General features: G+C 42.7%; 1 protein-coding gene across 1 annotated transcript in view; it reads right to left on the bottom strand.

The window, feature by feature from the left end:
* Positions 1-1,789: 1,789 nt before the first annotated feature.
* IGF2BP2 (insulin like growth factor 2 mRNA binding protein 2) overlaps positions 1,790-23,492 on the bottom strand; it is a 390,975-nt gene continuing 369,272 nt past the window's right edge. The window contains exons 15-16 of the mRNA XM_086955447.1: positions 11,258-11,371; positions 1,790-2,755 (exon numbers count right to left, since the gene is read on the bottom strand). Coding sequence (XP_086811573.1) covers positions 2,657-2,755; positions 11,258-11,371 — 213 coding nt within the window. The 3' untranslated portion in view covers positions 1,790-2,656. The remainder of the gene's footprint in view (positions 2,756-11,257; positions 11,372-23,492) is intronic.

Genomic DNA, 23,492 nt, shown 5'->3' with positions numbered 1-23,492 from the left:
ACCACCAGTTTAGAGTGAGGCATTCAGATTTGAAGATGTCTAAGCAGCAAACAATGCCAAGGTGGTTGGAAATCCACTGCCCTGATAACACCGTTAAGGGTGAAACAAAGAAGTGTAATGTGGCATTTGCTAAAAAAGCCTCTCTTAAAAACGTTTGGAAAATGCTCCCTTGCAGCATCACCGATGGCACAACATCTTCATGCACAATATTATGGCACTATGAAATAATTTAAGAATCCTTTCAAAATAAACCTAATTGTGTTGAAAAACACAGACAGATTCAGCAGACAAATGTTTTCGAAAATATCGAACTTGACAAACTAAGAGAAAAAAAAGTATTTACCATTTTCTGCAATTGGATTAGATATGATTGGGTTGACAAGTAGAATTAAAAATACAGCTGAAGTTCAAAGAACTACTTCCTGTTCATCACTCCAATCACCTTTTGTTAAAGGAGGTGTGGCTGTTTTAAAGAGGCCATCTAGGGAACGATGTCACATTAGATCTCACATTAAAGGCAGCAGCAAATAAAGGGACCCCTGGAATGCCCATTGTTTTTGATTATTAGCAATGCATGACTGGGCAGGGAAATCAGCTTTTTGTACGCTGGAAGACCCTTATTGTTGAGGTACAAGGCATTCCGTGTGTCAAATACAACATATTCAAGGTTTCAGACAGTATTTCATCTCCAGTAGAACATACAACTTGATGTGTTAGTAGAATAGAAAATAGGGGGGAGGGGAAGTCCTTTCACTGTACCAGAGACTTAAGAGCCATGTACTGAAACATTAGTAATACACACTACTTAGAAAATAGTCCTTGATTTAATTTCTACCAAGAATCTGCTTTTCAGGTGTTGAACAAGGGCCACTCACAGTATAGGTTTCTAGGAGCATCAAGAACGGAGTTTTGAAAATAGGTCTTCAAAATGGAACTCTGAAAGTTACCTAGATGTGTGGATTCAAAGCAAATAAAAACCCAATCCTTGGACTCAGTGAACAGTCTTGGAAGACACCTGCCTTTCTGAAAGTAATTGGTGACTTGAATGTATTCCTCATGTTGCCATTATATCCTAGGGAAATGCATTCTGATATCGGAGGAGTTCGGGGATATGCTCTAGTTGAATCCACTGCGCCACTATTGAAGTAAAGTGCAATGTCACTGGTGATATCACCATGTCAACATTTACCTTATAATGAGGGCATTAGGGGCTTAAGGAAGAATAGCTACCATAACAGGCAAGTGCAGGGGCTTTTCGAATACATTAAGGCAACTGAAATACGTTATGTGGATTCATGGAATCCTTAATGACGATCAAAGCACATTATTTAGTGGGAGACCACATTTAAGAAACTGTTATGTTCTGGTATTTGAGTCAAATTAGTTTAGTTCAGTGGAGGTCCAAGGCAAAATAATCTATAAAGCTCGATACATTAACGGCCAGAGTCTGGTGACATAGTGGCATGAAGCCTCGTCATCACCAAGTAAATACTGACAATCCATCTGTATGTTTCATGTGGATTATACATTTTGAAACCATTGGGAAATGTGAAAAAGCACACACATGATAGTTATATACATATATAACATCCAGCAGAAGAAATAAACCAATTAATACAATTTTGAGGCTACTTAAGCCTAATTAAGATATTGTCCAGTGGATGAATGAATGGAAGTTTGTGTGCCTAAAACACAGTACACAGATATATATGTACACAGACACACACACACACACACCTGTACACACACTTTTAAGGTATGTATCTAAAGTGGAAGCCATGTCCTGCTATAAGATTTTAAACCACTTTAAAGTGAGAAAGAGAAAAATGTTTCTTCTAAAGTATGCAAAAGCCAGTTTGAAACCTGTGAAGTAGAAGGGAAAAAATATAAACCGCAAGTTAGATACAAAAAGGTTATTTAACTAAGGGACGATATCCCTTTAGTTGGCACTCACAAAGGCTACTAAAACTGCAATGTTTTGCATTGTGTTTTAACAATCTAAATAAATAAATCATCATCTATGCCTTATATTTATCCTTAAATATAGTTTTGCTGGCTGGTAGTCCTAAAAAGGATCTCATTAATCCTGTATACTTTGCTGGCTGGTAATCCTAAAAATGATATCCTCAACTCTATTCCAAGTTAAATAAGACCCAAACAGCTAGTGTTTTCATCTAAATCAACAAAAACAAAACTTTGTTAGTTCCATTATGTGATAAATTATTTCTAAAATATATTACTTCTGCAAATGCTATCTTAGTTTGCATTGCAAATCACTTGATTGTATTTTAAAAGTTCTCTAAAATGTACATACAAATACAAAATCAGATACATTTTTTTTACCATAACTCGTTCGTTTTTTGTAACTTAAGCCTATGTCAGTCAAACTAAAGGGATAGCGTCACACATAGTTTGATTAGAAATAACATGTCATCAATGTAATCGGAGAAGAGAAATCGAGGGACTGCAGGGCCCTCTTGCTGCAGCCCTTGCTTGCATGGTGAGAACCACTTTCTTCTGCCCTGCAGGTCCAGGCAGAGCTCCAGCCCTTGGCTGACTCAGGATAGTCTTTGGTTTGTTTCCCAGTCTGTCGTATCTTGTCTTGGTATTGGGAGGGCTACATTCATAGGCTGTTGCTCGCTGGCACATTTATAATTCACTTGTTGCGATGTGATGCAAGGGTCGTTCCCTGATGATGCTTCTGCTCCTGCTGCTTCACCTGCTGTACAATTTCCCTGATCTTGCGTTGTGCAGTCTATTGTGACAGAAATACACACATTTATTGTAGTGAAAGACAAAAATAGAAATATATTTGCACAAAATACACATGGACTACCATACCATCATTTACTTTCATATGTACAACTCAACTCAAATATTATATGACTTGAAAAGTCTGATCGGTGCACCCTGGGTCAGTTCAGTATCTCCAGCCAGTAACAACACCCTCAGTTATTTAGATTGCTTTCAATTGGTATCCCTTACTAACCTGTCACATTCATACAGTGGATGAATGGTGGATCACATCAAACAACTCAACAACTAAAGCAAAACATTTAAAAGAAAATGAGGGTCTCTACCCCCAAATATTTATTAGTCAGGAAGCACCCCAGTCTCAGTGGGATGGATGTATGTTGGGTACCCTTCCCCACTTCCCCAACACCAAAAAGTCCTAACTTTGTGGAGAGCTTTACATGAGGTACCAGCACCTCGGCATGGATTGAACTTATCCGCCCAAAGTGATGGCTCACCAGGCAGCCCCAAGTCACATGGAAGAAGTCTCTTTCTTTCACCCCCCATCTCTGGCATAGTAGTACCTACTCAAGAACTTGAATTGGATGAGGTGAAGGCATGTCTGGAATTTGATTTCACAAGGCACCATCCTAGTCTCTGCCCCTCTTTGTCTTCCAGGGCACTAACCTCCTGCTCTTAGCAGCACTGTGAACCAATCTGGTGTGTTGAATATTTGTAAGAAACAGATTTGAACGAACCAGTGCCTACTTAGTGGCTGCATTACTATATAAGTCTTGAGAGGGCTAAACTTTGGATGGTTATGGTCCATGGCATGCAGCAAGGTATCTGAAAAAATGGGATTGGTGAAGCTTTGATTCTTCCAATTGCATTTTGAAGGATTTCCAGGGACCAGGGCTCCATACATCCCTCAACTTAGATATACTAATGAGGTCTCATCAGCAGGGCTTCACCTGTGCCAACAGTGTGCTCTATGCCAACCACTCAAGCATAGTACTTTTTTACAACAGCCCAGTGTGACTCTGGAAGGTGCGGTCAGGGAACCTCCGAACGTGGGAGCCATATAAACAACCTGCCAGAGATGATCCATTAAACAGATCCGGTTCTAACAGGATTGCTGGCTCATCCCTAGACTCACAAAGTCAGTCCTTTATGACAGACAACTGAGTGGCTTATTACTAGAACTTCAAATTGGCCATAGATAAGCTGCTGTCGAAACACTGCCTGGACACATTTGCCATTGGAAATTCATAGTCGTCTACAGTATAAAAAGAATCTTGACACGGCCCATACAGTATCAAAGAATCGATCAGGAGTACAGCCCTCTTAGGAAGCACATCCTGAACCAGTGTAGGGTGTCCTAAGTCTAAAGTCACCCGCAGGTCAGCCAAAAGATGGGCAATGTTAATCCTCCAGCACAATGTTGTATCAGCGGAGATGTGCCTCTCTAACTAAGTATTTGAAGTGTCGGACATGTGTTCACAGCTGCAGCCCTAAACCCGCTACAGAGTCTCCCTCTTGTACCAGGACAATTACCAACTTGTCCCAGTTTACCAGTAGGCCATAGAGGTTGAAGATCTCCATAAATCTCTTGCCAGTCCATCAGTGACACCTGGTCTTCTAGCCCAGCCTCCCACTGGAAGCCTTGCGCCAGGTTATCCCTTCTGACCCAGACTGTCAGCAAGTTGATTGTCAAAGGCAAAGACCAACAGCATGAGCAGGCACCATTGCCTGGTGCCACTCTCGGCAGGAAAGGGTTCACATAAGACAACACTGATTTGGACCTGGGCCTATGTGCTACAAGACAGGGTGGGACAAGGTTATCTGAATGCGCCGCAGGCAGTGAGTTATCACCAATATTGAAAAAAAAAACAGTTATTTCCCAACTTACATCAATGTACAATAAATAAGGAGACCACTTAAGCAAGGTTGTGACCCAGATATTCAAGAATTCCCAATTGAATGATCCTGCAATCTCTTCTGTTGTTGGGTAATCAGCTTTTACTTTTGTTTTTACATTGAAAATTGCTTGGATATAGTAGCCAAGGTTAGACAAACAAATAGGGCCCACTTCACAAAGCTAAGTGTAAGCATAACCTTGGCAAGTAGTCTTATTTATGAGCGCAAAACCATTTTATTAATTTTTTTAATGTGGTTTTGCACTAACAAAGGATTTTACTCACTCAAATATTCGTAAGAGTAAATAGATTTATGGGTGAGTGGGCATTTCACACTCACAAACGTAGTGTTGGTTTTCCCCTTCTCCTATGTGACCCCTTCCAATTTTCAAAAAGATCGGAGATTTAATCCCAACAACGGGAAGGGTAAATCTTCCAGGTATGGAGGAAATCAAAACATCCACATTGGTGTGGGTGTGGGGAAAAAGGTTTCTCCACAAGGAAGGAAAATGCTACTTACCCTGTAAGCATCTGTTCGTTGAGTGTAGTGCCGCAGATGCACATCCTTTCATATTGGTGACATCAAGTGTTGGGGTGAAACATTGCAACTTGTCTTTTTTCAAAGAGCCTTTTGAATCACAAGATGGGTTGTGACTCCTCCTTTGGTCCACAATGCATATGGGCACCAACTCCATGTTAGATTCTTTTTCATACTGCAGGCGAGAATGTATTTAGAGTGTCGAACAAACCTAGTGTGTTGAACCATATGTATTGTGCAGTATCGACTGAGTAATAAACAGATCCGCAATAATCACAAGCTATCAGGGAGGATGGTGGGCACATATGAATGTACAGCAATGAACGTATGCTTACAGGGTGAGTAACATTTTTAATTCATAGCATGTGTGGCTGTAGATACACAGGCTCTGCTGTAAAGCAGTGCCCTTGTGGTAGCTAGTGAGTAGATGATGCACGTGTCTGGAACACAGTCCTTCTTACGAGTGGAGTGTGCCCTGGGGGTACAGGTATGATTTGTGGTAGCAGGTCTGGATGCACTTAGTATCCAACTTGCCATATCGTCCTTAGAGGTGGAATGATCTTTATGCGGTTTTGTGAAGGCTACAAAGCGTTGATCAGACTTACAAAAAGGATTGCTTCTTTCAATGTAGTACATAAAAGCTCTTTTGACATCTAGCAAAGCTCTTTCTCCTACTGAATCTGGTTGCAGAAAGAAGACTGTGAATTCTGTGGTCTGATTGAGGTGGAACAGTGAAACTACCTTTGAGAGAAATTTGAAAATGGTCCTGAGAACACCTCGATCTAAACATGAATGCATGTTAGTAGCTTGCTAATGTTCCTCAGGAAACGTACGGCCACCAAGATGGCCACCTTCCAGGAAAGGAACTGTAAGGGGCTGCCGCACAAGTTTGAAGGGTGGCCCCATGAGAACTGTATTATGGTTTACACATGGGAGCAGGAGGAATTTGAGGAGATGTTACCCTCTAAAGACCCTCTTTTAAAGTGGTGCCTTCTGGGATTCTAAAGAGGGATACATTTTCCCAATTTTGCATGCTAAGTGTAGGCATATTGATGAGTAGGCAAGTCCCGATTTCTGCCGATGTAAAAGAGCAGACAATGTTCTGAATGTTTAGCTTTGGGGTGGGGTTGGGAGGTCAAGGTTTTTGGGAAGGCAGTAATGAACATACCTTTTCCACTTAGCTATGTAATAGGCCCACGTGGAGGCCCTTTGCTGTCATGCATACCTGGCGGAAATTTAGATATCCCAACTCTAGAACCTCAGATGCAGTGTATATGGTACAGGTGCCTGATCTGGTGTGACTCTGAGTGAGAGAGTCCGGTTTAAGCAAAAACATCTCATGGAGGGTGTGGGACTTTCTAGAAGCATGGAGTACCATGACAGCCTGGCACAGGCAGGAGTCACCAGGAAGAGGGACAAAGACAGTTGTATCATTTTCCTCACTACGTACAGTAGGAATAGCAGAGTAGGAAAAGTGTAGATCCTACCTAACCTGATCATCCATAGGGCATTGCCAATGGACTGTGTGTGGGGAACCTGGAGGCAAGGTTTGGGCATTTAGCATTTTCTGGGGTGACAAACAGATTTATTTGTGGGGTGCTCCAATGCTGGAAATACTTGTGTATGAATTGTAGATGAAGTTCCCATTTGTGGACTTGTTGATGCGCCATGCTGAGTAGGTCTGTTGTCCAACACAGGAAAATGCTCCGCTAGGGGTTGGATGTTATGGCAGATCACCTAATATCGAAGCCCCTGCTCTAGCAATGAGACCTGGGAGTGGGTGGGGTTTGAGGAGCATGTGCCACCCTATTTCATGCAACAAACACATAGCTATCATATTGTTTACCTAAAGGACGACTACCTTCCCTCGGATGAGCTTGAAGATGTTTTTGAGGGTTTAGCACAGGTCCAGTAGTCCTAGGTAGTTGATGTGGCGACCGAGGTGTTGAGGGACCACACTGCCTGCACAGTCAAGGTGTTGAGATATGCTCCCCAGCACCATGAGGGAGGTGCCTGTGGTAATGGTCACTTGCAGAAATAGGTCTGAGAAAGACCTCACCTACAATAAGTTGTTGCTATTACACCAGTGCAGAAATCGATGAATGCTTGAATGCCGGCCTTCATTAACACTAGATATTCTCAGTAACAATCTGCTTGTGACCATTGCCTTGCGAGGCACTCTTGTTGGAAGGATGGGGTGGGGGGGGGGACAGAGGGGGGGCAGGGGCAACAGTTGAGCCTGGTGTGCTGTACAATAGAAATGCATGAGACCATCATTCCGAAAAAACACATTCCAGTACTAACTGAGAAAAAAAAGAGTTACTGCAAGTAAGTAGATTCTTCTTCTGATGGATACCAAAGTAGTACCTAAGTAGTACTTCCCAAAGGTGGTGGGCCTGTGGAAAATCTCAGACCAAAAAAAACTCCTGGACTGAATGGCCAAAATGCCCTTCCCATTTTTCTTTGTTTTTTGTTGCAGTTTAATATAATGCGAACTTGACCCGAAGGTATCAGAGGGCTTTACATGAGCACTAGTTGCATTACAGACCGACACATTCATTTTTTTAGGCACCAGGAGATTAAGTGATTTTCCCAGAGTCACAGGATGTTTGAGCCCCCCTCAATACTCAAACCTGGTTCCCCAGCTTCAAAGTCAGCTGCCCTAACCATTAAGCCACACCATCTCCCCATTGGACCTGGCTGTCAAGGCAGTAATGCTGCGAAAACATTTCCACTGACACCTATATCGCGGCCTGACCGATGTCAAGGATAGTCACTCAGCAGGCCAGCGCAGTAGTAGCAGCCTTGGCCCTGTAGAAATGGGGCATCAGTCCTTCCCGAGGCTGCTTCTTGACCAGTGCCTAGCAGATTTTAATGTATAGGATTATCTACCTTCACAGTGTCCTGTTATGAATTGTCTTTCCATCCTTTACCCCTGAGAATGCAACAAAAATCTGATTGTCCACCCAATGGTCTTTGGTGCAACTGATGTAAGAGCTAAAGGCGGTCCAGCCGATCGAGTCTCTTCTACTCCTTCAAGGGATAAAGCTGTCACATCTTTTGGCAATAAGCCCACCCTAGCCCTTAAAGACTATAAAATATGGTATATGGTGACTGCACTGAAAGAGATTGAATGAATTCATGCTTAGAACCTAAGTTAACGCGACCAGGAACAAAGTCTTCAGAGTCAGCATACGTAAAGGACAACTGTGCAATTGTTTAAAGGGAGTGCACATGATGAACACGAGGACTAAATTGCAGTCCCACTGTGGTATCACAGGCATCATAAAAGATTGGTCAGGAAACGCAAGTGCCAACCCCCTCAGAAACCTCATCACAGCAGGTGATTAGAACAGAGAGGTTGGCTGTGGCAAATGCAAAACGGACGAAAGGGCCAGCAAATAACCTTTAACAGTGCCAACTACCAGTCCTTACTGGGCTTTGTATAAAACAAACAACAAGACATTTGACAGTTTTGACTGTAAAGAGTACGCATTGTGGGTTCCACACCTGGCCCCAAACTTGCCCGATCGCCCAGAAGAGACTTTGTAGAAGGACATCTGGCAGCAAGAATGACATCCACCAACTGAGGAGGAAGGTCAGACGTAATTAACTGCTGCCACTCAATCTCCATGCATGGAGGTGCAAATTGTGCAGGCTCGGATGCAGGACCCTGAACTGCTACTGTGACAAGAGATCCTCCTGAAGTGATGGCCTGATCAGAGAACAGATGATTATGCTCAGACATTTCGAGTACCAAACTCTCTTTGCCCAATCCAGAGCCACAAGGATGATTCGCCCAAGTCCTTCCTAATCTTCTTCAGAACTCTGAGCAGGAGAGGCAGCAGTGGAAAGTAGTACTGGAGTCCCCATGCTCAACTGTATCTGGAAAGCGTCTCAGAGAGACTGAGACTTCATGGAAACTCCAGCACACAAAATGTTCGACATTGCACTTTTATGACGGTGATGAAAAGATCCTGCCAGGCTTCTTTCTATTGCTGGCATGCTCCCTGTTCCACCTTGAGGTGCGATTGCCACTCATGATCTGCCAGGCACCAACAGCTGACTTCGTTCACCCTCAAAGATCGTGCCAGGTACTTCACGGCCAGGAAAAGGCCCAGTCGTTCCGGCCAACTCCAAAAGTGAACAGCCTCCTAGTACAGGACCCAATACCCCACTCCATCTAGCTTGTTGCAGTACCACTTGGTGGTGGCATTGTCCAAGAGAACCTGAACCAGCTTCCACTTGAAGGTTTTCAGTACTGTGCAAATGGCCCAAACTCCAACAGGCTGATATGGAGTTGGACTATGATCTCCACCTCTCCCAAAGACTTCTGTAACCAAGCAGTGATGCATCAGTCACCACCGTCAGCTGTGATGGAGAGCGGGAAAGTGTCAGCCACTGGTCAAATTATGGTTGAGCAGCCACCTCTGCAGGTCTTTTACAGTCTCCTCTAAAACTGGCTGGCATCCGAGAGGTTACCCTGGTACTGGCTGCACTGAGAGTTCCAGTTCCACAGCAGAGCCTACATATGCCACCTGGCATACCTGATGGGCAGGATGAAGGATGCCACGGTATCAGAACGCTTCAGACCCATTCTCACTGAGCCCTAGAATGGAGGCTGGAACATCAGGATCATAGCTCAAATGTCCTCAACTTGCCATGGAGCAGGTAAGGTCTGAACCTGCACCTATCCTGAACTCAGAATTTAATAACACATCCTTCAGTGAAGGTGGTTTTTAAATTCTAAGTTTGGAAATAGCACTTTTAGAAAGTGGCTATTTTCCTGTTCAACCTTTCTGTGTGCCTCTGCCTGGTTGTGTACTGTCTATTTTGAGAGTGACAGGGGCTGGGGGCGGCTCCAGGAGGCTGACTGAGTCATCACAAGGCTGAATAGACCCATCTGAGTGGTGGGAGGAGTAGCACCTGGGTCTCAATAGGGCTGTGCCTGCCTGCCACAATGCTGGCTCATCCTCCTGCTCCCATCCGTCTGATGGCCCTGGCCCACACTCACAAAGGAAGAAGAGGTGCACTGGCAGAGAGCACCCAGAAGTGGTTTAGATTGGGTCCAGGACCCCTCACACAAGAAGAACAAAGACTTTTGGGGTATAAAAGTAGGACTGGAGCCCCAGTAACAATAGATTATAGATTATTATACTTAATAAATATACTTTTTTGCCTATTTTATTATCCTTTGCTGGATGCGACTTCATGATTTGATTTTCTTAAGCACACAATGCTAGTTATCTTGATTTAGACCATGCCCCTACTCGGATAGGCCACACCCCTTTAAGAAATTTGCCACGCCCCTTTTAGAGCACCACCAGTTTGTTTTTCCCACTTAAAGCCCTGCGGGAGGTCATTAAATACTCTAATAGCAATGCCCACAGACCAGTTTGTATTATTGTAAAGAATGTTCTGCATCCACATACAAGGTTACAAAAGAAAGGAAGCATGGAAATTAAAGATCCATACCGCTAAAACAGCACGAAAGGCAAGGCTGTTTGTCTGTAATTTGTTGAAAGACAGAGTAGTAGGAAACATCAAATTTACTTTATTCAATTCTCAAGGCCTAGACGCTGACAATGAAGACATCATTGTGATGATACAATGGGTAAAGCCGGAAAGAAAATACATTTGTGAGTGCATACAGGCGGATGACTTAGTGTTATGTATGTGCTGAAAAAGTGTCTTGTAACCATGTCCAAACAGCGCAATTCTTACATGGCTCTTTAGACTCCAGCTGAACGTTTATTTTATGTCTCTTGAAAATACTAAACAATTTACATGGAACAAAAGGGTCTTCAGAACAGTCTATGGCCTATCTAAGATGGTAATGAAGCAATACTCAGTGTTGTAACCAGTTCATTAATAAAAGTACTTTCAGGGTTATTTCTTGCTGTCACATTATTTAGAGGTAACTATTTAGCAGCATTAAAAGTAGTCCTGGGAATTACAATTTGCAATAAACCAATGCTTCAATTCCACTATATGGAATTACAAAACGTTTACAAAAACCTCCTAATGTAGCCAAATCACAATAGCACACTGTGAACAAAAATGTGTTTACCTGACTGGCAAAAAAGTGTCCTAATATTTTAACAATGACTTCTTCGTTTTCATCCGGTATCTGATCTCGTGGTACTATGACCTCAGCACTTGTTAAATTCTGCAATTCGTTCACCTACAAAATAAGGAAAACAACTTTAATTTATCAGGCGATTAGAAATATATTAAACTGAATTAAATCATGATAACATGATTAAAGATAATAGAAATATTCAAATCAGCAAAAAAGTACTGGATGATAAAAACATGCAACACTCTTTATATACTTACTTCTGCCTACAGCATGCATTCTGGGAACAGCAGGATTTACAATTGAATAGGAGAAAAACTATTAAGCCTGTAGCTTTTTTCCTGTATGATTTCTCCTCCCCTTTAAGAGTTTCGAATATTGGAATGGAAAATTCTTTTAAAAATGCTTTATTTTTTATTACACATGTTTCCTCAGTACTGACAGGTGAAAGCTGTATTTCGGAAGAAAGTCATAGCAAAAATTATTCCATGTTACACCTAGGATATTGTCGTGGGTTTGGAGCAAAATTATTGCTGACTGTGGAATCGAAATCAGGTGTAAGGACAGTCTGTGCCCAAGTTTCAGAGTTTAATCAGGGGTTTATTGAATTCCTTAAGTTTGCTGTTTCAGGTTCAATCCTACTTTCTTAAGGTGCCCTTCAGTCTTTTCAGCACACACTCCCATTTGTGGAGTTTCAAGCATTCTCTCCCCCTGCGGATATGGATGCCACTTTTATGCTGATGGCTTGGGCACTGTTTCATGCTTTTTCCCTTTGCTCAAGCAGTCCATGATCAAGTTTCCTTCTGTCTCTGCATATGGACTCCTGAAAGCAATGCTAATATTGACATATTATCTCCCAAAAACTTCAGCCTTGTGCATTATCTCCTGCTTTTGATCTCCCGTTTTGTCTTTCCCCTTCCAGCGTATGGGTTGCCTGTGCCTGGAATGTGTTTTTTTAAACCATGATTATTCAAAATGTCATGATTGTAATGCAATGTGGTAATTATTAGAGAACTGCATTAAAATTCCCTAAGCCAATAAACATCTAGAAAAAACAGTACAAAATTACCCATTTTAAGCACAATGACCAGCATTCCAAAGTGGACAAGATTTGGTAAGGGCGTCGCCTTCTAGGAATTGTTTTTAAAAATGTGGCAAATCTATACATTTGTAGAAAATGGTTTGTTTTAAGCAACATTGTATTATATTACAATTATTAGTCAATTCTACTTAAAAAATGAACTATTTACCCCATAATTTCCATATAAATGCTTGATGAGAAACACCCTGAGAAGTTGTTTTATAGGTTGTATCCAATTTTGCCATGGCTCCTCACCCAGTGTGCTTTAAAATTTGGCACTCGTATTCTTTGGGGGAGAACCACTAATCCTCTGTAATGCTGCATTTAAATTATGTTCATTTTTTAAGTAGAATTGACTAATAATTGTAATATAATTAATATACTATTATTATTATTAGTATAATATAATTGTAATGGGCTGCTGATTTCCGCTAATGACTGTTTACTGAGCAGACTTCAAGTAGTCCAAAATACAGCGGCCAAACTGGTCCAGAACGCGCCACCTAGGTCGCCATCGCGCCCTTTGTTGGTGAAGCTCCTTGGCTGCCCATCCGCCAACGGATCAAGTTTAAAACTTGTTGCACTATTCACAAAGCACTCCAAAATATGGGCCCCTCCTACTTGGCGGACAAATTTGTACCACACACTCCTTCACGTGCTCTGCGTTTCAGCAGTAAAAACCTTCTCGAAATACCAATCATTAAGAGGGCAAGATTGGGAGGGAAGGACCTCTCTTACCTCGGCCCACGCCTCTGGATTGAACTCCCTGACTCTCTTAGAATTTGTACAGAACACACAAAATTTAGGAAATTGCTAAAGACTTTTTTGTTTCACACTTATTAAGCATGCTAGTGTCCTCAACCCTCCTCAGAGCCCGCTTAAGTGCAGAGATACTCCTTCGGGAGTCGATTCAAGCGCTATATAAACATCTAAATCAATAAATAAAAGCAGAAATGAAGTATGGGTGTGATTTTAAGGAATTCCTAGAGACATTGATACAGTGACAAAGGCATGCCAACTCATATTAGAACTTTGCATGGAAACTCTTGGAACCTACTACCTGGTACTTTCCTGCTACGTGTTTTCACACTAATCCCACATTATAGGCCAGGCCATTATTCTTTATTGGTACTTTGTAAAGGTTCTCGGCAAATCTTTACAAACATGCAACATCATTATGGGTTACAGGTAGTTCAGAAAGTGAACTAATGAAATATTTGAATGGTTAACAGTCTGTCTTTGCACAGGAACAATATTTATCCTCAGCAGCACACCTTGTATGGATATAGCTACTATAAAACAACTGAGTAAGGGCATTTGAAAATTCTCTCCATCATTTTAGATGTTGGCAGATCTTATGTGATCAACTTAAAATAACTTTTTGGAGTAGTACAGAGAGAGGCTTTGCAGCTATGTGGGTGGACAAGATTACAATGTTTGATTGGACAGAAGAGGTTTTGCATCCACAGAGAAACGTGATTCCACTCCACACAGCTGTGATTTTGTTTGTTTGTTTATCCAGCTGCGTGAGCTAGGAGCAGTATATGGCTCTCCTAGAGAAGTCTCATTAACATGTATAAAAAGTTTCAAGCTTACAATGGGACGGATTGGGAACTTTTAGGGGAGCACGCACGGCACGGTAATATTGTTACAGTGTCTTCTTAGGTAAGTACATAATTGATGGTGTTTGTTTTTCCCTGGCAACAGCGCAGATGGGAGGAGGGCAGTCATAATGAATGTATTGGGTTTTCTAGTTCCATCACTCTCCCCTCCCATTATTAACTTTAAACTTCAGAGGGCAGTTGGTGTTATCCCAGGCAATGCTAATCTACATAGATGTTTAGCTCTGGCCAGACAGCACAGCTGTTGCCTAGCTTTATGTGATCAACAAAAAGGAGCTATCAGAGTATTACTGCGAGTTGCTAGGGCTTCACCCATATGTTGGGTGCCCTGAATACAGGATTTGATTGGGTCTAATTTGTGTGCTTCCACTAAAACGACTACTTTGCACTTTTCGGCTTGTGGTAAAGCTTATATTCAATGCAGCAGGGCTGAGTTTGTTATGGTGGCAAGCCAATGATCATGGCTATCGGACTGATCTGTTTATTATGAAATGTTAAGATAAAGTCAGTAGGCCTGACTTATTTATTATGAAAAAGCATATGGATGGATTCTTATTTCTCTATATTAAAGACTACAGATGGGTATTTAGTTATATGAAATCTCACCGACAACCATAGCAGGCAAGGGTTCTGGTTTCCCCTGTGACAAACTATGCGTTTAGAAGATTTGCTCTGTGAGGTTCCTTGTTAGACCCTCTTAGGAGAGATAGTAATTTGTTACGCCAACTGTAATTTTTTATACCTTTCTAATTTTATAACTATGTGCCTGATGGTTTTCCTTGTAGAAAAGCATACCCTCAAACAGCATACGTTAGTTGGGTATGGTGACTAACTATAGGCCTCATTGGTGCAATGGGAAACATTATGTCGAATTCAATAGGTCTGATCTGCTTGTTATGAAATTTATGACAAAGGCACTTGGTTTAGCTTATTTATTGTCATTTACCAAAGGCAGAAAGCCTTTAAGAGTTGGTTGTTATTACATTGTGTTGACAGCTACAGACTGGTATTTTGTTACATGTGAACTCACAGATTACCGTAGTTTGCATGGGTTTAGGCACTGGCCATCCACTCCGAGAAACCCTGGGGATTTCACTGAGATGTTTGTTGTTAGGCCCTATTGAGAGGGGATCAATGAGTTTTGTAAACTATGTTTCTACATATTGGTCATTTTATAACTCTATGCATGATGGTTGCCTGTTTATGTGCTCTGGTATAAGCCTATGTTGACTCGTGTGTAAAACTAATGTTAAATGGCATTGGCCTTATCGGTTCCAAGGGAAAAGTCATGCCAGATTCCAAAAGTTTGATTTGTTTATTAAGAAATGTTATGATAAAGGCACCAGAACTGACCATTTTATTGTTAAAACCATGTGTTAAAGGCATTAGCATGTTAAGAATGGATTGCCATTATATTGTGTTAAAGCCAGTATACAGGTATTTTGTTACATGGAATCTCACAGATTACCGTAGTAGGCAAAGGTCTTGGTGACCACCCGAACATACCCTGGGGATAGAAAATATGCACTGCAATAACACTTGCTAGGCTCTCTAAGGAGAGACAGTATTTTTCTTTGCCTATTGTAATTTTCTATACAATTCCAATTTTACTACAGTATGCCTGGTGATTCCCTGTGGGAAAGCTTACACTCAGTACAGTAGGCCTGTGGTGGTTATGGTGGCACATAGATGTTACCAGCTATTGGCCTGATTGAGGTGTAGGGAAAAGTTGTAGCAGAAGCCGTAGGTCAGGTCTGTTTATCAAGAAAAATTATGATAAATGTTGTAGGCCTGTTTTTTTGTGAGAAGCAGTGGTTAAAGCCAATCACCCTTTAATAGTGAATTGTTATCCCACCATGGTACAGGATGTAGACATTTGACAAGATTAGCTCTGGGATGATCTTGTTAGGCCCTGTTGAGAGGGTTGAATATTTTTTTGCCAAGTGTAATTTTGTAAATATTTGCACCATATTTGAAATGTATGCATGATGGTTGCCAGTTGATATGCACTTCAGTAGACCTGTGCCGGTATAGTGCCAATCCAATGGTAAAAAACGACATGCCTCCGCTCTGATGGAGCGGCGGCCGCTCCATCAGAGCGGAGAGCTGCCCCACCACCACCAAATAAAACGATAATAAATTGAGTTTTTAATCGTTTTATTATTCTTTTTTTATACATCCCCTGGACCCTCCCTAGGGCTCTGTGGAGTCTTGGGGGCGGGCCTCAGTGGGCAGGGAGAAAACTCCATGTACATCAGGTACATCATTTTATTCAGAAATAAATCCTAGCCCTGCTCGACAGTTATCTTTGCCAAAAGTAAATCAACCATGGGGACAGATCACTTGTGGCATGCCCCAATACTAGACATGATATCTCAATATGGCTGGTCATACAGACAAAGACCACCGCCGACCAAGATCTAAATTACACCAATAGTCACTATTGTACCATACATTGCTCACCAAGTATCCTGTTCTACTTCAATTTCTCCTCAAGCACTTGCTCTTATTTGCTTTGAGAGAATATGTTCTATTTTTGTTTACTGGATTGCATGAGGTAGCCCCACTACAATGGGTATTTGGGAGGACTCTAATGCACTGCGGGCCCAATTTAGAATTTGGCAAATGGGTTTCTCTGTCACAAATGTGACGGATATCCCGTCCACCTTATTACAAGTGCATTATATCCCGTGGAATTTTATAATAAGGCAAACGCGATATCCATCACGTTTGTTACAGAATGCCTTATCCGCCAAACTCTAAATCTGGCATTCACTATCTTTTCTATCCTTGCATTAAAACGGTCCTAACTGATTAAACTGTAGGTTTTTTTATTTACTCACCTTCAACAGTCCTCTCGTTCTTTGGAACATTTTTAAATTGTCTTCATCCTCTATTTCCTCAATAATCTACTCTTCATATCCTTGCTTCCTTCCGCCTTCCCATTGCAACATCTTGGCATTTATGAGTGTATTATTTTAGGTCTTTTCTTCTATCCGCTTTATCCATTTTCAGGATGGGGTGTACGTTATTTTCAATCGGATACTATAAAAGAAGTTCTTACTCTCAAACTCCTCCTAACCACATTTCTTTCCTAAACTTGCGCCCTTCTTCAAAATTTGTCTCATACTTGTTTGAGATTTTTGACTTTTTCTGTAAGTAAAGTCAATTAGGGCTAACCTGAAGTATTAATAAAAATATATTGAATGTCTATCTGATACAATATGCCCAACATGAAAAGTGCTAATTTCTAACTGCTGTCTGAAGGACAATTTTATTCCGAGACTGATCCACAGGGACGGAGTTCCAGAAGAAAGCATCAGCAGAGGTGAACCACTGGTTTCGACTTGGACTATTTTAAATCTTGGCACTTCCCAATCCCAAGAATCCCTCCTTCTGAGCCACCTTTGGCTCCATTAGTTCATGTGTGGAACTATATAGACTAGGCAGTCATGTTAAATTAGATGTTTGCTTTGATGGGGAGCTATTGAAAGTTGCACAGAATTGGAGTACTTTGGTCAAGATTTACCATTGATTAAATAAGTCTAGTAGAGGAAAATGCAATATTACCTTAAAAAAGAGGGGGGTGGAGAGCAAGTTCAGGTAACCCTGCAAAGGTAGTTATGTTATGTTATGTTATGTTATGCGTTTTTATTTGGCGCACAGCTGCTCCAGCTAAGGAGCGTCCTGGCGCCCGACAAGGCAGCAGCACAACACAACGAAATAATAATCAAACAGTGTAAAAACTAAGGAAATAAGAAAGTTTTCACCGCACGGTGAAAGGAGAGCAGGTCCCTCTCAGCACGAATCGCCGGGGGCAGGGAGTTCCACAGAACCGCCGCGCGAACTTGAAACGAACGCCCTCCTGCCTTACTCCGTTTAAAGTGTGGCACAACAGCCAGTTCCAAGTCCGCAGATCTTAAGGCTCGGGTTGGGGTGTAATGGGCTAGAAGAGCCATAAGAATCGTTGCTGGGGACCCCTTCAGAATCTTGTAAGCGACACAGAGGACCTTAAACTGGATCCGCTGGGCCACCGGGAGCCAGTGCAGTGAACGCAAAGTGCTAGAGGTAGGGCAGAATCTTGGTAAGCCTACCACCGATCTTGCTGCGGCGTTCTGGATCCGTTGTAAACACCCAATCTCTGCCTGATTCAGTCCAACCAGTAGGGAACTCGCATAATCCAGCCTAGAGATGACAGTGGCTTGGATCATGAGCTGCCTCGTTGGGGCATCGAAAAACTTAAGCACTGGACGAAGCCCGCGCAGGATACCAAAGCAACAGGCCGCCGTACGTTTGGTATGACACACAAACGTAAGGGTAGGGTCCAGCCAGACCCCGAGGTTCTTAAGCTCGGCGACTGGGATGGGAGCAGGACCCAGGTCCCGTGGCCACCATCTCTCTCCCCAAAGTTCCGGTTGTTTGCCAAAGACCATGACCTCGGTCTTACTAGCGTTCAGCTGGAGACAGTTGGACGTCATCCAGCTGGCGACCGCCCGCAGTCCTTGTTGAAACCTGGGGGCATCGACTTCGGCATCCCCGCTGATCGTAACCGCTAGCTGGGTGTCATTGGCGTATGACACCATCGTCATACCCCATTGCCTGACAACCTCAGCCAGCGGCCTTACGTAAAGATTGAACAACATAGGACTCAGCGAGGAGCCTTGGGGGACCCCCAGGTTCAACGGATGGAATTTGGACTGGTAAGGTGGGACGGTCACGCTAAAGGCCCGATTGGCTAAAAACGACCGGAACCACTGGAGAGCAATGCCGGTGACACCAGCCTCCTCTAAGCGCCGCAGAAGGATCGGGTGCGAGACGGTGTCAAAGGCAGCGCTCAGGTCTAATAGCACCAGCGCTGCCGTTTGTCCCGCGTCAAGCACGGAGCGAAGATGCTCCACCATATAAAGCAGAGCCGTCTCCGTGCTATGACCGGCCCTAAACCCATTCTGCGTAGCATCGAGGATATCTGCATGGCGGAGATGTTCTGAGAGGACTGCGTTGACATGCGCCTCAGTCACCTTGGCCTGCCACGGCAGAAGTGAAATTGGCCGATAGCTCTCAGGCTTGCTACCGTCCAAGCTAGGTTTCTTGAGGATAGGACGAACCATGGCTCGCTTCCACTTCAGTGGGACCTCGCCTGATGTGAGTGACGAGTTGATCAGAGAGCATAGCGGCGAGATATCATGTACCGCTAGGTCTTTGAACACAGCTGGGCAAAGCGGGTCCTCTGGGGACCCAGACTTCACTTGACGAGCCAAAATGTCGAGACTATCAGGTGTTAGGATAGGAAAGGAATGCAACCCCTCAGATGATAACGGCTTAAGAGGTGGATTAGCCGAGGGAGTGGCCACCGGAAAGGCTCGATAAATGGCATTAACCTTTTCCAGAAAGAACTCTGCCAATTTTTCGCAGTGCTCCACCGAGCTCTGGTGCGTCGAAGTTACCTAGTGATGCCAAGATGAACGTGGGAAATTATTGGAATATTTGTTAACAGTTGAAAATAGGTGTTTAATTTTCTTGTGAGAGTAAAGGTGAAAAATGTATGCATCTTTATCCTGTTGAAGTCAGAGACCAGTTTTTAGAAAGGAGCCCAAAGAAAAGACTAAGGAATTTACAGCCATTCTGGAGAGACATATTTTACCTTCAGTTGGTCGAGAAAGACTGAGCCAAACAGAACATGTTATGCATAGGTATAGCACTATGGGAAACTCAACACTCGCATAACACATGTCTGCTTACTGTGGCAGGGAAGTAGGTCTGTTGTTCAGGGTTCAAAGACACACTACGGTTTATTTACTACCCCGAGGTTACTGATCATTCAGAATCCGTTATCGTATACACTATGTTAATTACATCTACAAACATGTCCAATTTTCCCAGCATTTAAAGCGCTACTGCCCTTGCATTATTCTTATCGGCTTCCAAAATGTAAAGCACCATTGCATTCCACAATCTGGTAAGCGAAACACCCTTGGCATGCACCCATTCCTACCGACCGCCTAGAATGACCATGTAGAGCACCACTGTCATTCCTGTATCTATTCTGAACCCTTGCATTGACGGCAACATAGCCTTGCCGCTACCCACAATGTTTTTCAACATCTCACTCCTCTACCACTGTCCACAATAATGCTCATTCAGCATGTGCAGTAGAATTTTCAAGCAGCAACCCATAATTACCCTCACCCCCTAAAGCACGATTGCTATTCCAGTTTTCACATTCGCCTAAACACGTAAAACCCAGTTGTCATGCTGAGAACAACAATCACTCTTCATCCTGTAAAGAAGCGCTGCCATGCCTGTAACGCTCATTGCCAACATGCAAAGCTGCTTCTGTTTTTATGGTTTACGATATGTAAAACACTGCTGTTATGGAACTTATACTCAATTTACCCCGGAACATGAAGCCAAATGTCCTCCATTCCCCACTTGCCGGTGGTTCTTGACCAGCCTCTGTGTATACAATGTGGCCATTCAGTTGGGGGACCAGAGGGACATAGGGAGGAACACGGTATGATAGGGCTTGAGCACTAAGGCGTCTGAGGTCCATTATCATGCTACTTGCCACAGCCCGGGGAGAATGCAGTAGAGCATTTAAAGAAGTGAATGTTTCTGTGTGGAAACAAATGGTTTCTCAGATAGGCGCAGTATTTCGAATCACCTGAGGCTCAAATTAATCGCACAGAAATGATGGTCATTGGCCTTGCAGTCACATCTTCATAGTTAGTGTGTATGACTTCCAATAGGGTGGTTTCAAGAGACTTGCTCATGCTAGCATCTGCCACCTTGCTGCTGATTTTAGTGGCTACATACCATAGATTTTTTCTGCAGGCGCTAATGCGATCAATACAGGCTTGTTCTATTGCAAATTATTACTATGCCCTGGACTTTACAATATGTCGTTGGTACTGTGGCTATGTAATTTCTACAGTTGATTTGTACTTCACTATCTCGCAAGCATAAGACTGCATGGAATAAGGGTGCCACTCTGTATCCCACGGTGCATTACAGGCATAAATTCAATACAAAAATCACACATACTTTATGTGATCATGTTTATGTGGCATATGCCATGCATTTATGATGGACATATAATTGCAAGACCATAGTACCACTATATCCAAACCAGTGTGCTGCAAAGCATGGATAATATTCATTACATAGTTAACAAGGTGTTAAGTATATTAGCTTAGTTAGCATCAATGCATTCAGCTCTTCTGCTAGCAGAGCTGAGCCTTCGTCAGGATAGAGTTAGCAAGCAATTAGGAGGGAATCTCCTCATAACATGTCTGTCAATAAATGATGCAAAATGCAAAACTAGTGACTGAGCGGAAATACATTTCAGAGTCGACTAGTGTCACAGGGAAGGCAGAGGGGGAAGAAGAAAGGGAAATGGGAAGAACAGGAATAGACCGGAATATCTTGGTGTGTTTGAGGATAATTTGTAGTCACCTGTACCTTTGTCATTATATGGTAATCTATGAGAAAGCAAACAAGGGATGCCTATCAGTATTATTAACCCATTCATTGTGTCTACTTCCCCAACATCTATTCTTTTTAAATGGTAAACTTGATTACCTTTGTCCCAGAGAGGTATAGATGAGCCCCGCTTCTCTGAATGCAGGTATGCTCTCTGAACGAACTGATCTGTGAGGTCTTATCTTTATGGCATCTCAGGTCCTGTTTCCTGTGGGGGTAATGATGCTGAGGTCAGATCTAGAGGGTATTTCTGTCTATAATCTCTTTAGAGCTTGATTGAGGGGGAGTAGGCATAACAGTGTGTTTACTTGAGCTACTATTACTATATACATCTATATGGGAATTAGTTTAAGTTTTCCTTCAACGAGAGATTGGTGACTCAGGACTGGAATGATACATAGCATGTAGGTATCTGAAAACATTTGTTACAGACACAGTGATTAAGAAAACTGCTGGAGAAATTATGTTTTTTTGTCATGCTCACTAGTGTATGGCTGGGCAGTTACTAAGGTAAGAAAGAATTGCACTTACCATTGGACAGAAATCTTGGACTGCTAAAGTCACTGTTCTGTGCTGTGCACTACATGCATATGGGCTGCCACTCTTAAATGTAATATTGATATACGAAATTACTGTGATCCCGCCAGGGCCGCAGTTGCAAATTGAATCCGTCAGAGGCCTCTGACTGATTCATTCACTGGTTCAGAGGCCTCTGATAGATTCACTCGCTGGTTAGGAGACCACGGGTTTGCCGACAGCACACTGGCGACTTTACAACTCCATAATAAAGGACATTGCCCATCAGCAGTTTCCTTCTATGAGATCCTGTCTCTCATTCAAGGACACCAACACGGTTTCCCTATTCAATCATGGTCGCATGCTTTGTCCTCATCTCCGTGTGAGACTACGCCCACACAGAAGCTTGCCCACCCCCCCTGTCCTGAGGAAGACCCATCCGTAAGGGTCCACCTTACCCTACGCTCTCTGGGTCGAAACGTAGACAACTGTCTTCACTGTCAACTTCTATCCCTAGCACGAATTATACTGCTTATTCTAGAAGTCTGGCTTTTTGAACTACATGATCATTTATTGTACCTTTGTCTGGCTCTCTTTTGAAGCCATTTGTGAAGTGTTCTATTTTTAATTAGTACACTTGACTTGTTTCCCTGTCCTTACCTTGTACCACCGCTTATCACTTTCACTTCCCTCCCCGTTACATGTTGGGCACTATGAATTGTGATCTTATGAAACCATACTATGTACTTGAATATGTGTGTTAGTACTTTGTGATTAAATAACAAAGTTACTCTTAAGTTGAATCATCTTTCTTATTATTTTTGTAAACCAGTTTTACTATTGTGCTTTCGCTCTGTTCTGGGACACCTTCTCTTCTGTATTTTTTAGGTAGGCTGCTATGGCAGCTAGGTGTAACCTAATTGATGTGTATGCTAGAATAGGCCTTTGAAGTTGTAACATAACATATGATGTGTTGAATAGACACATCTAGTGAATTGATATTGTTGTTGTAACAGTATATTACAAATCTTTTCCACTTGGCTGCATAGCATGCTCTAGTGGTGGGGCATCTAGCCTCTCTGATAAGCTTCATACAGTCAGGGAGAAGGTTAAGGTAACCAAACTCTAAGACCTTAGGAGCCAGATCGCTAGGTTGAGCTGTGCTGGGTCCGGGTGACTTATCTCTCCACGGTTCTGGGTTAAGAGGTGTAGTTTTTAGTGCGGGAGTACAGATAGTTCCAGTAATGTGGTGTACCAAGGTTGTCCGGCCCATGTTGGAGCAACTAGGATGAGGTTTAGTGAGTGTTGCTGCAGTTTGCGCATGCAAATCTGCCTGACCAATTCATCCATGTCACAATGCCTTTGGACAGTGGGTGTGGATATCTGGTGGCAAAGCTTGGCCATTTGGCATTTTTGTGTGTGGCAAAGAGATCTATCTCTGGTTGTCCCCACATGTGGAAAAACGGTTGAAGAACTTGCAGATGAAGTTCGCACTTAACAGATCTGCTATATTGTTCTGTACTCTTGG

Source organism: Lissotriton vulgaris, chromosome 2_1, assembly GCF_964263255.1.
Source record: "Lissotriton vulgaris chromosome 2_1, aLisVul1.2, whole genome shotgun sequence".
Classification (NCBI taxonomy): domain Eukaryota; kingdom Metazoa; phylum Chordata; class Amphibia; order Caudata; family Salamandridae; genus Lissotriton; species Lissotriton vulgaris.
The sequence above is the reverse complement of the archived record's forward strand: the minus strand, read 5'-3'. Positions and strand labels throughout refer to the sequence as shown.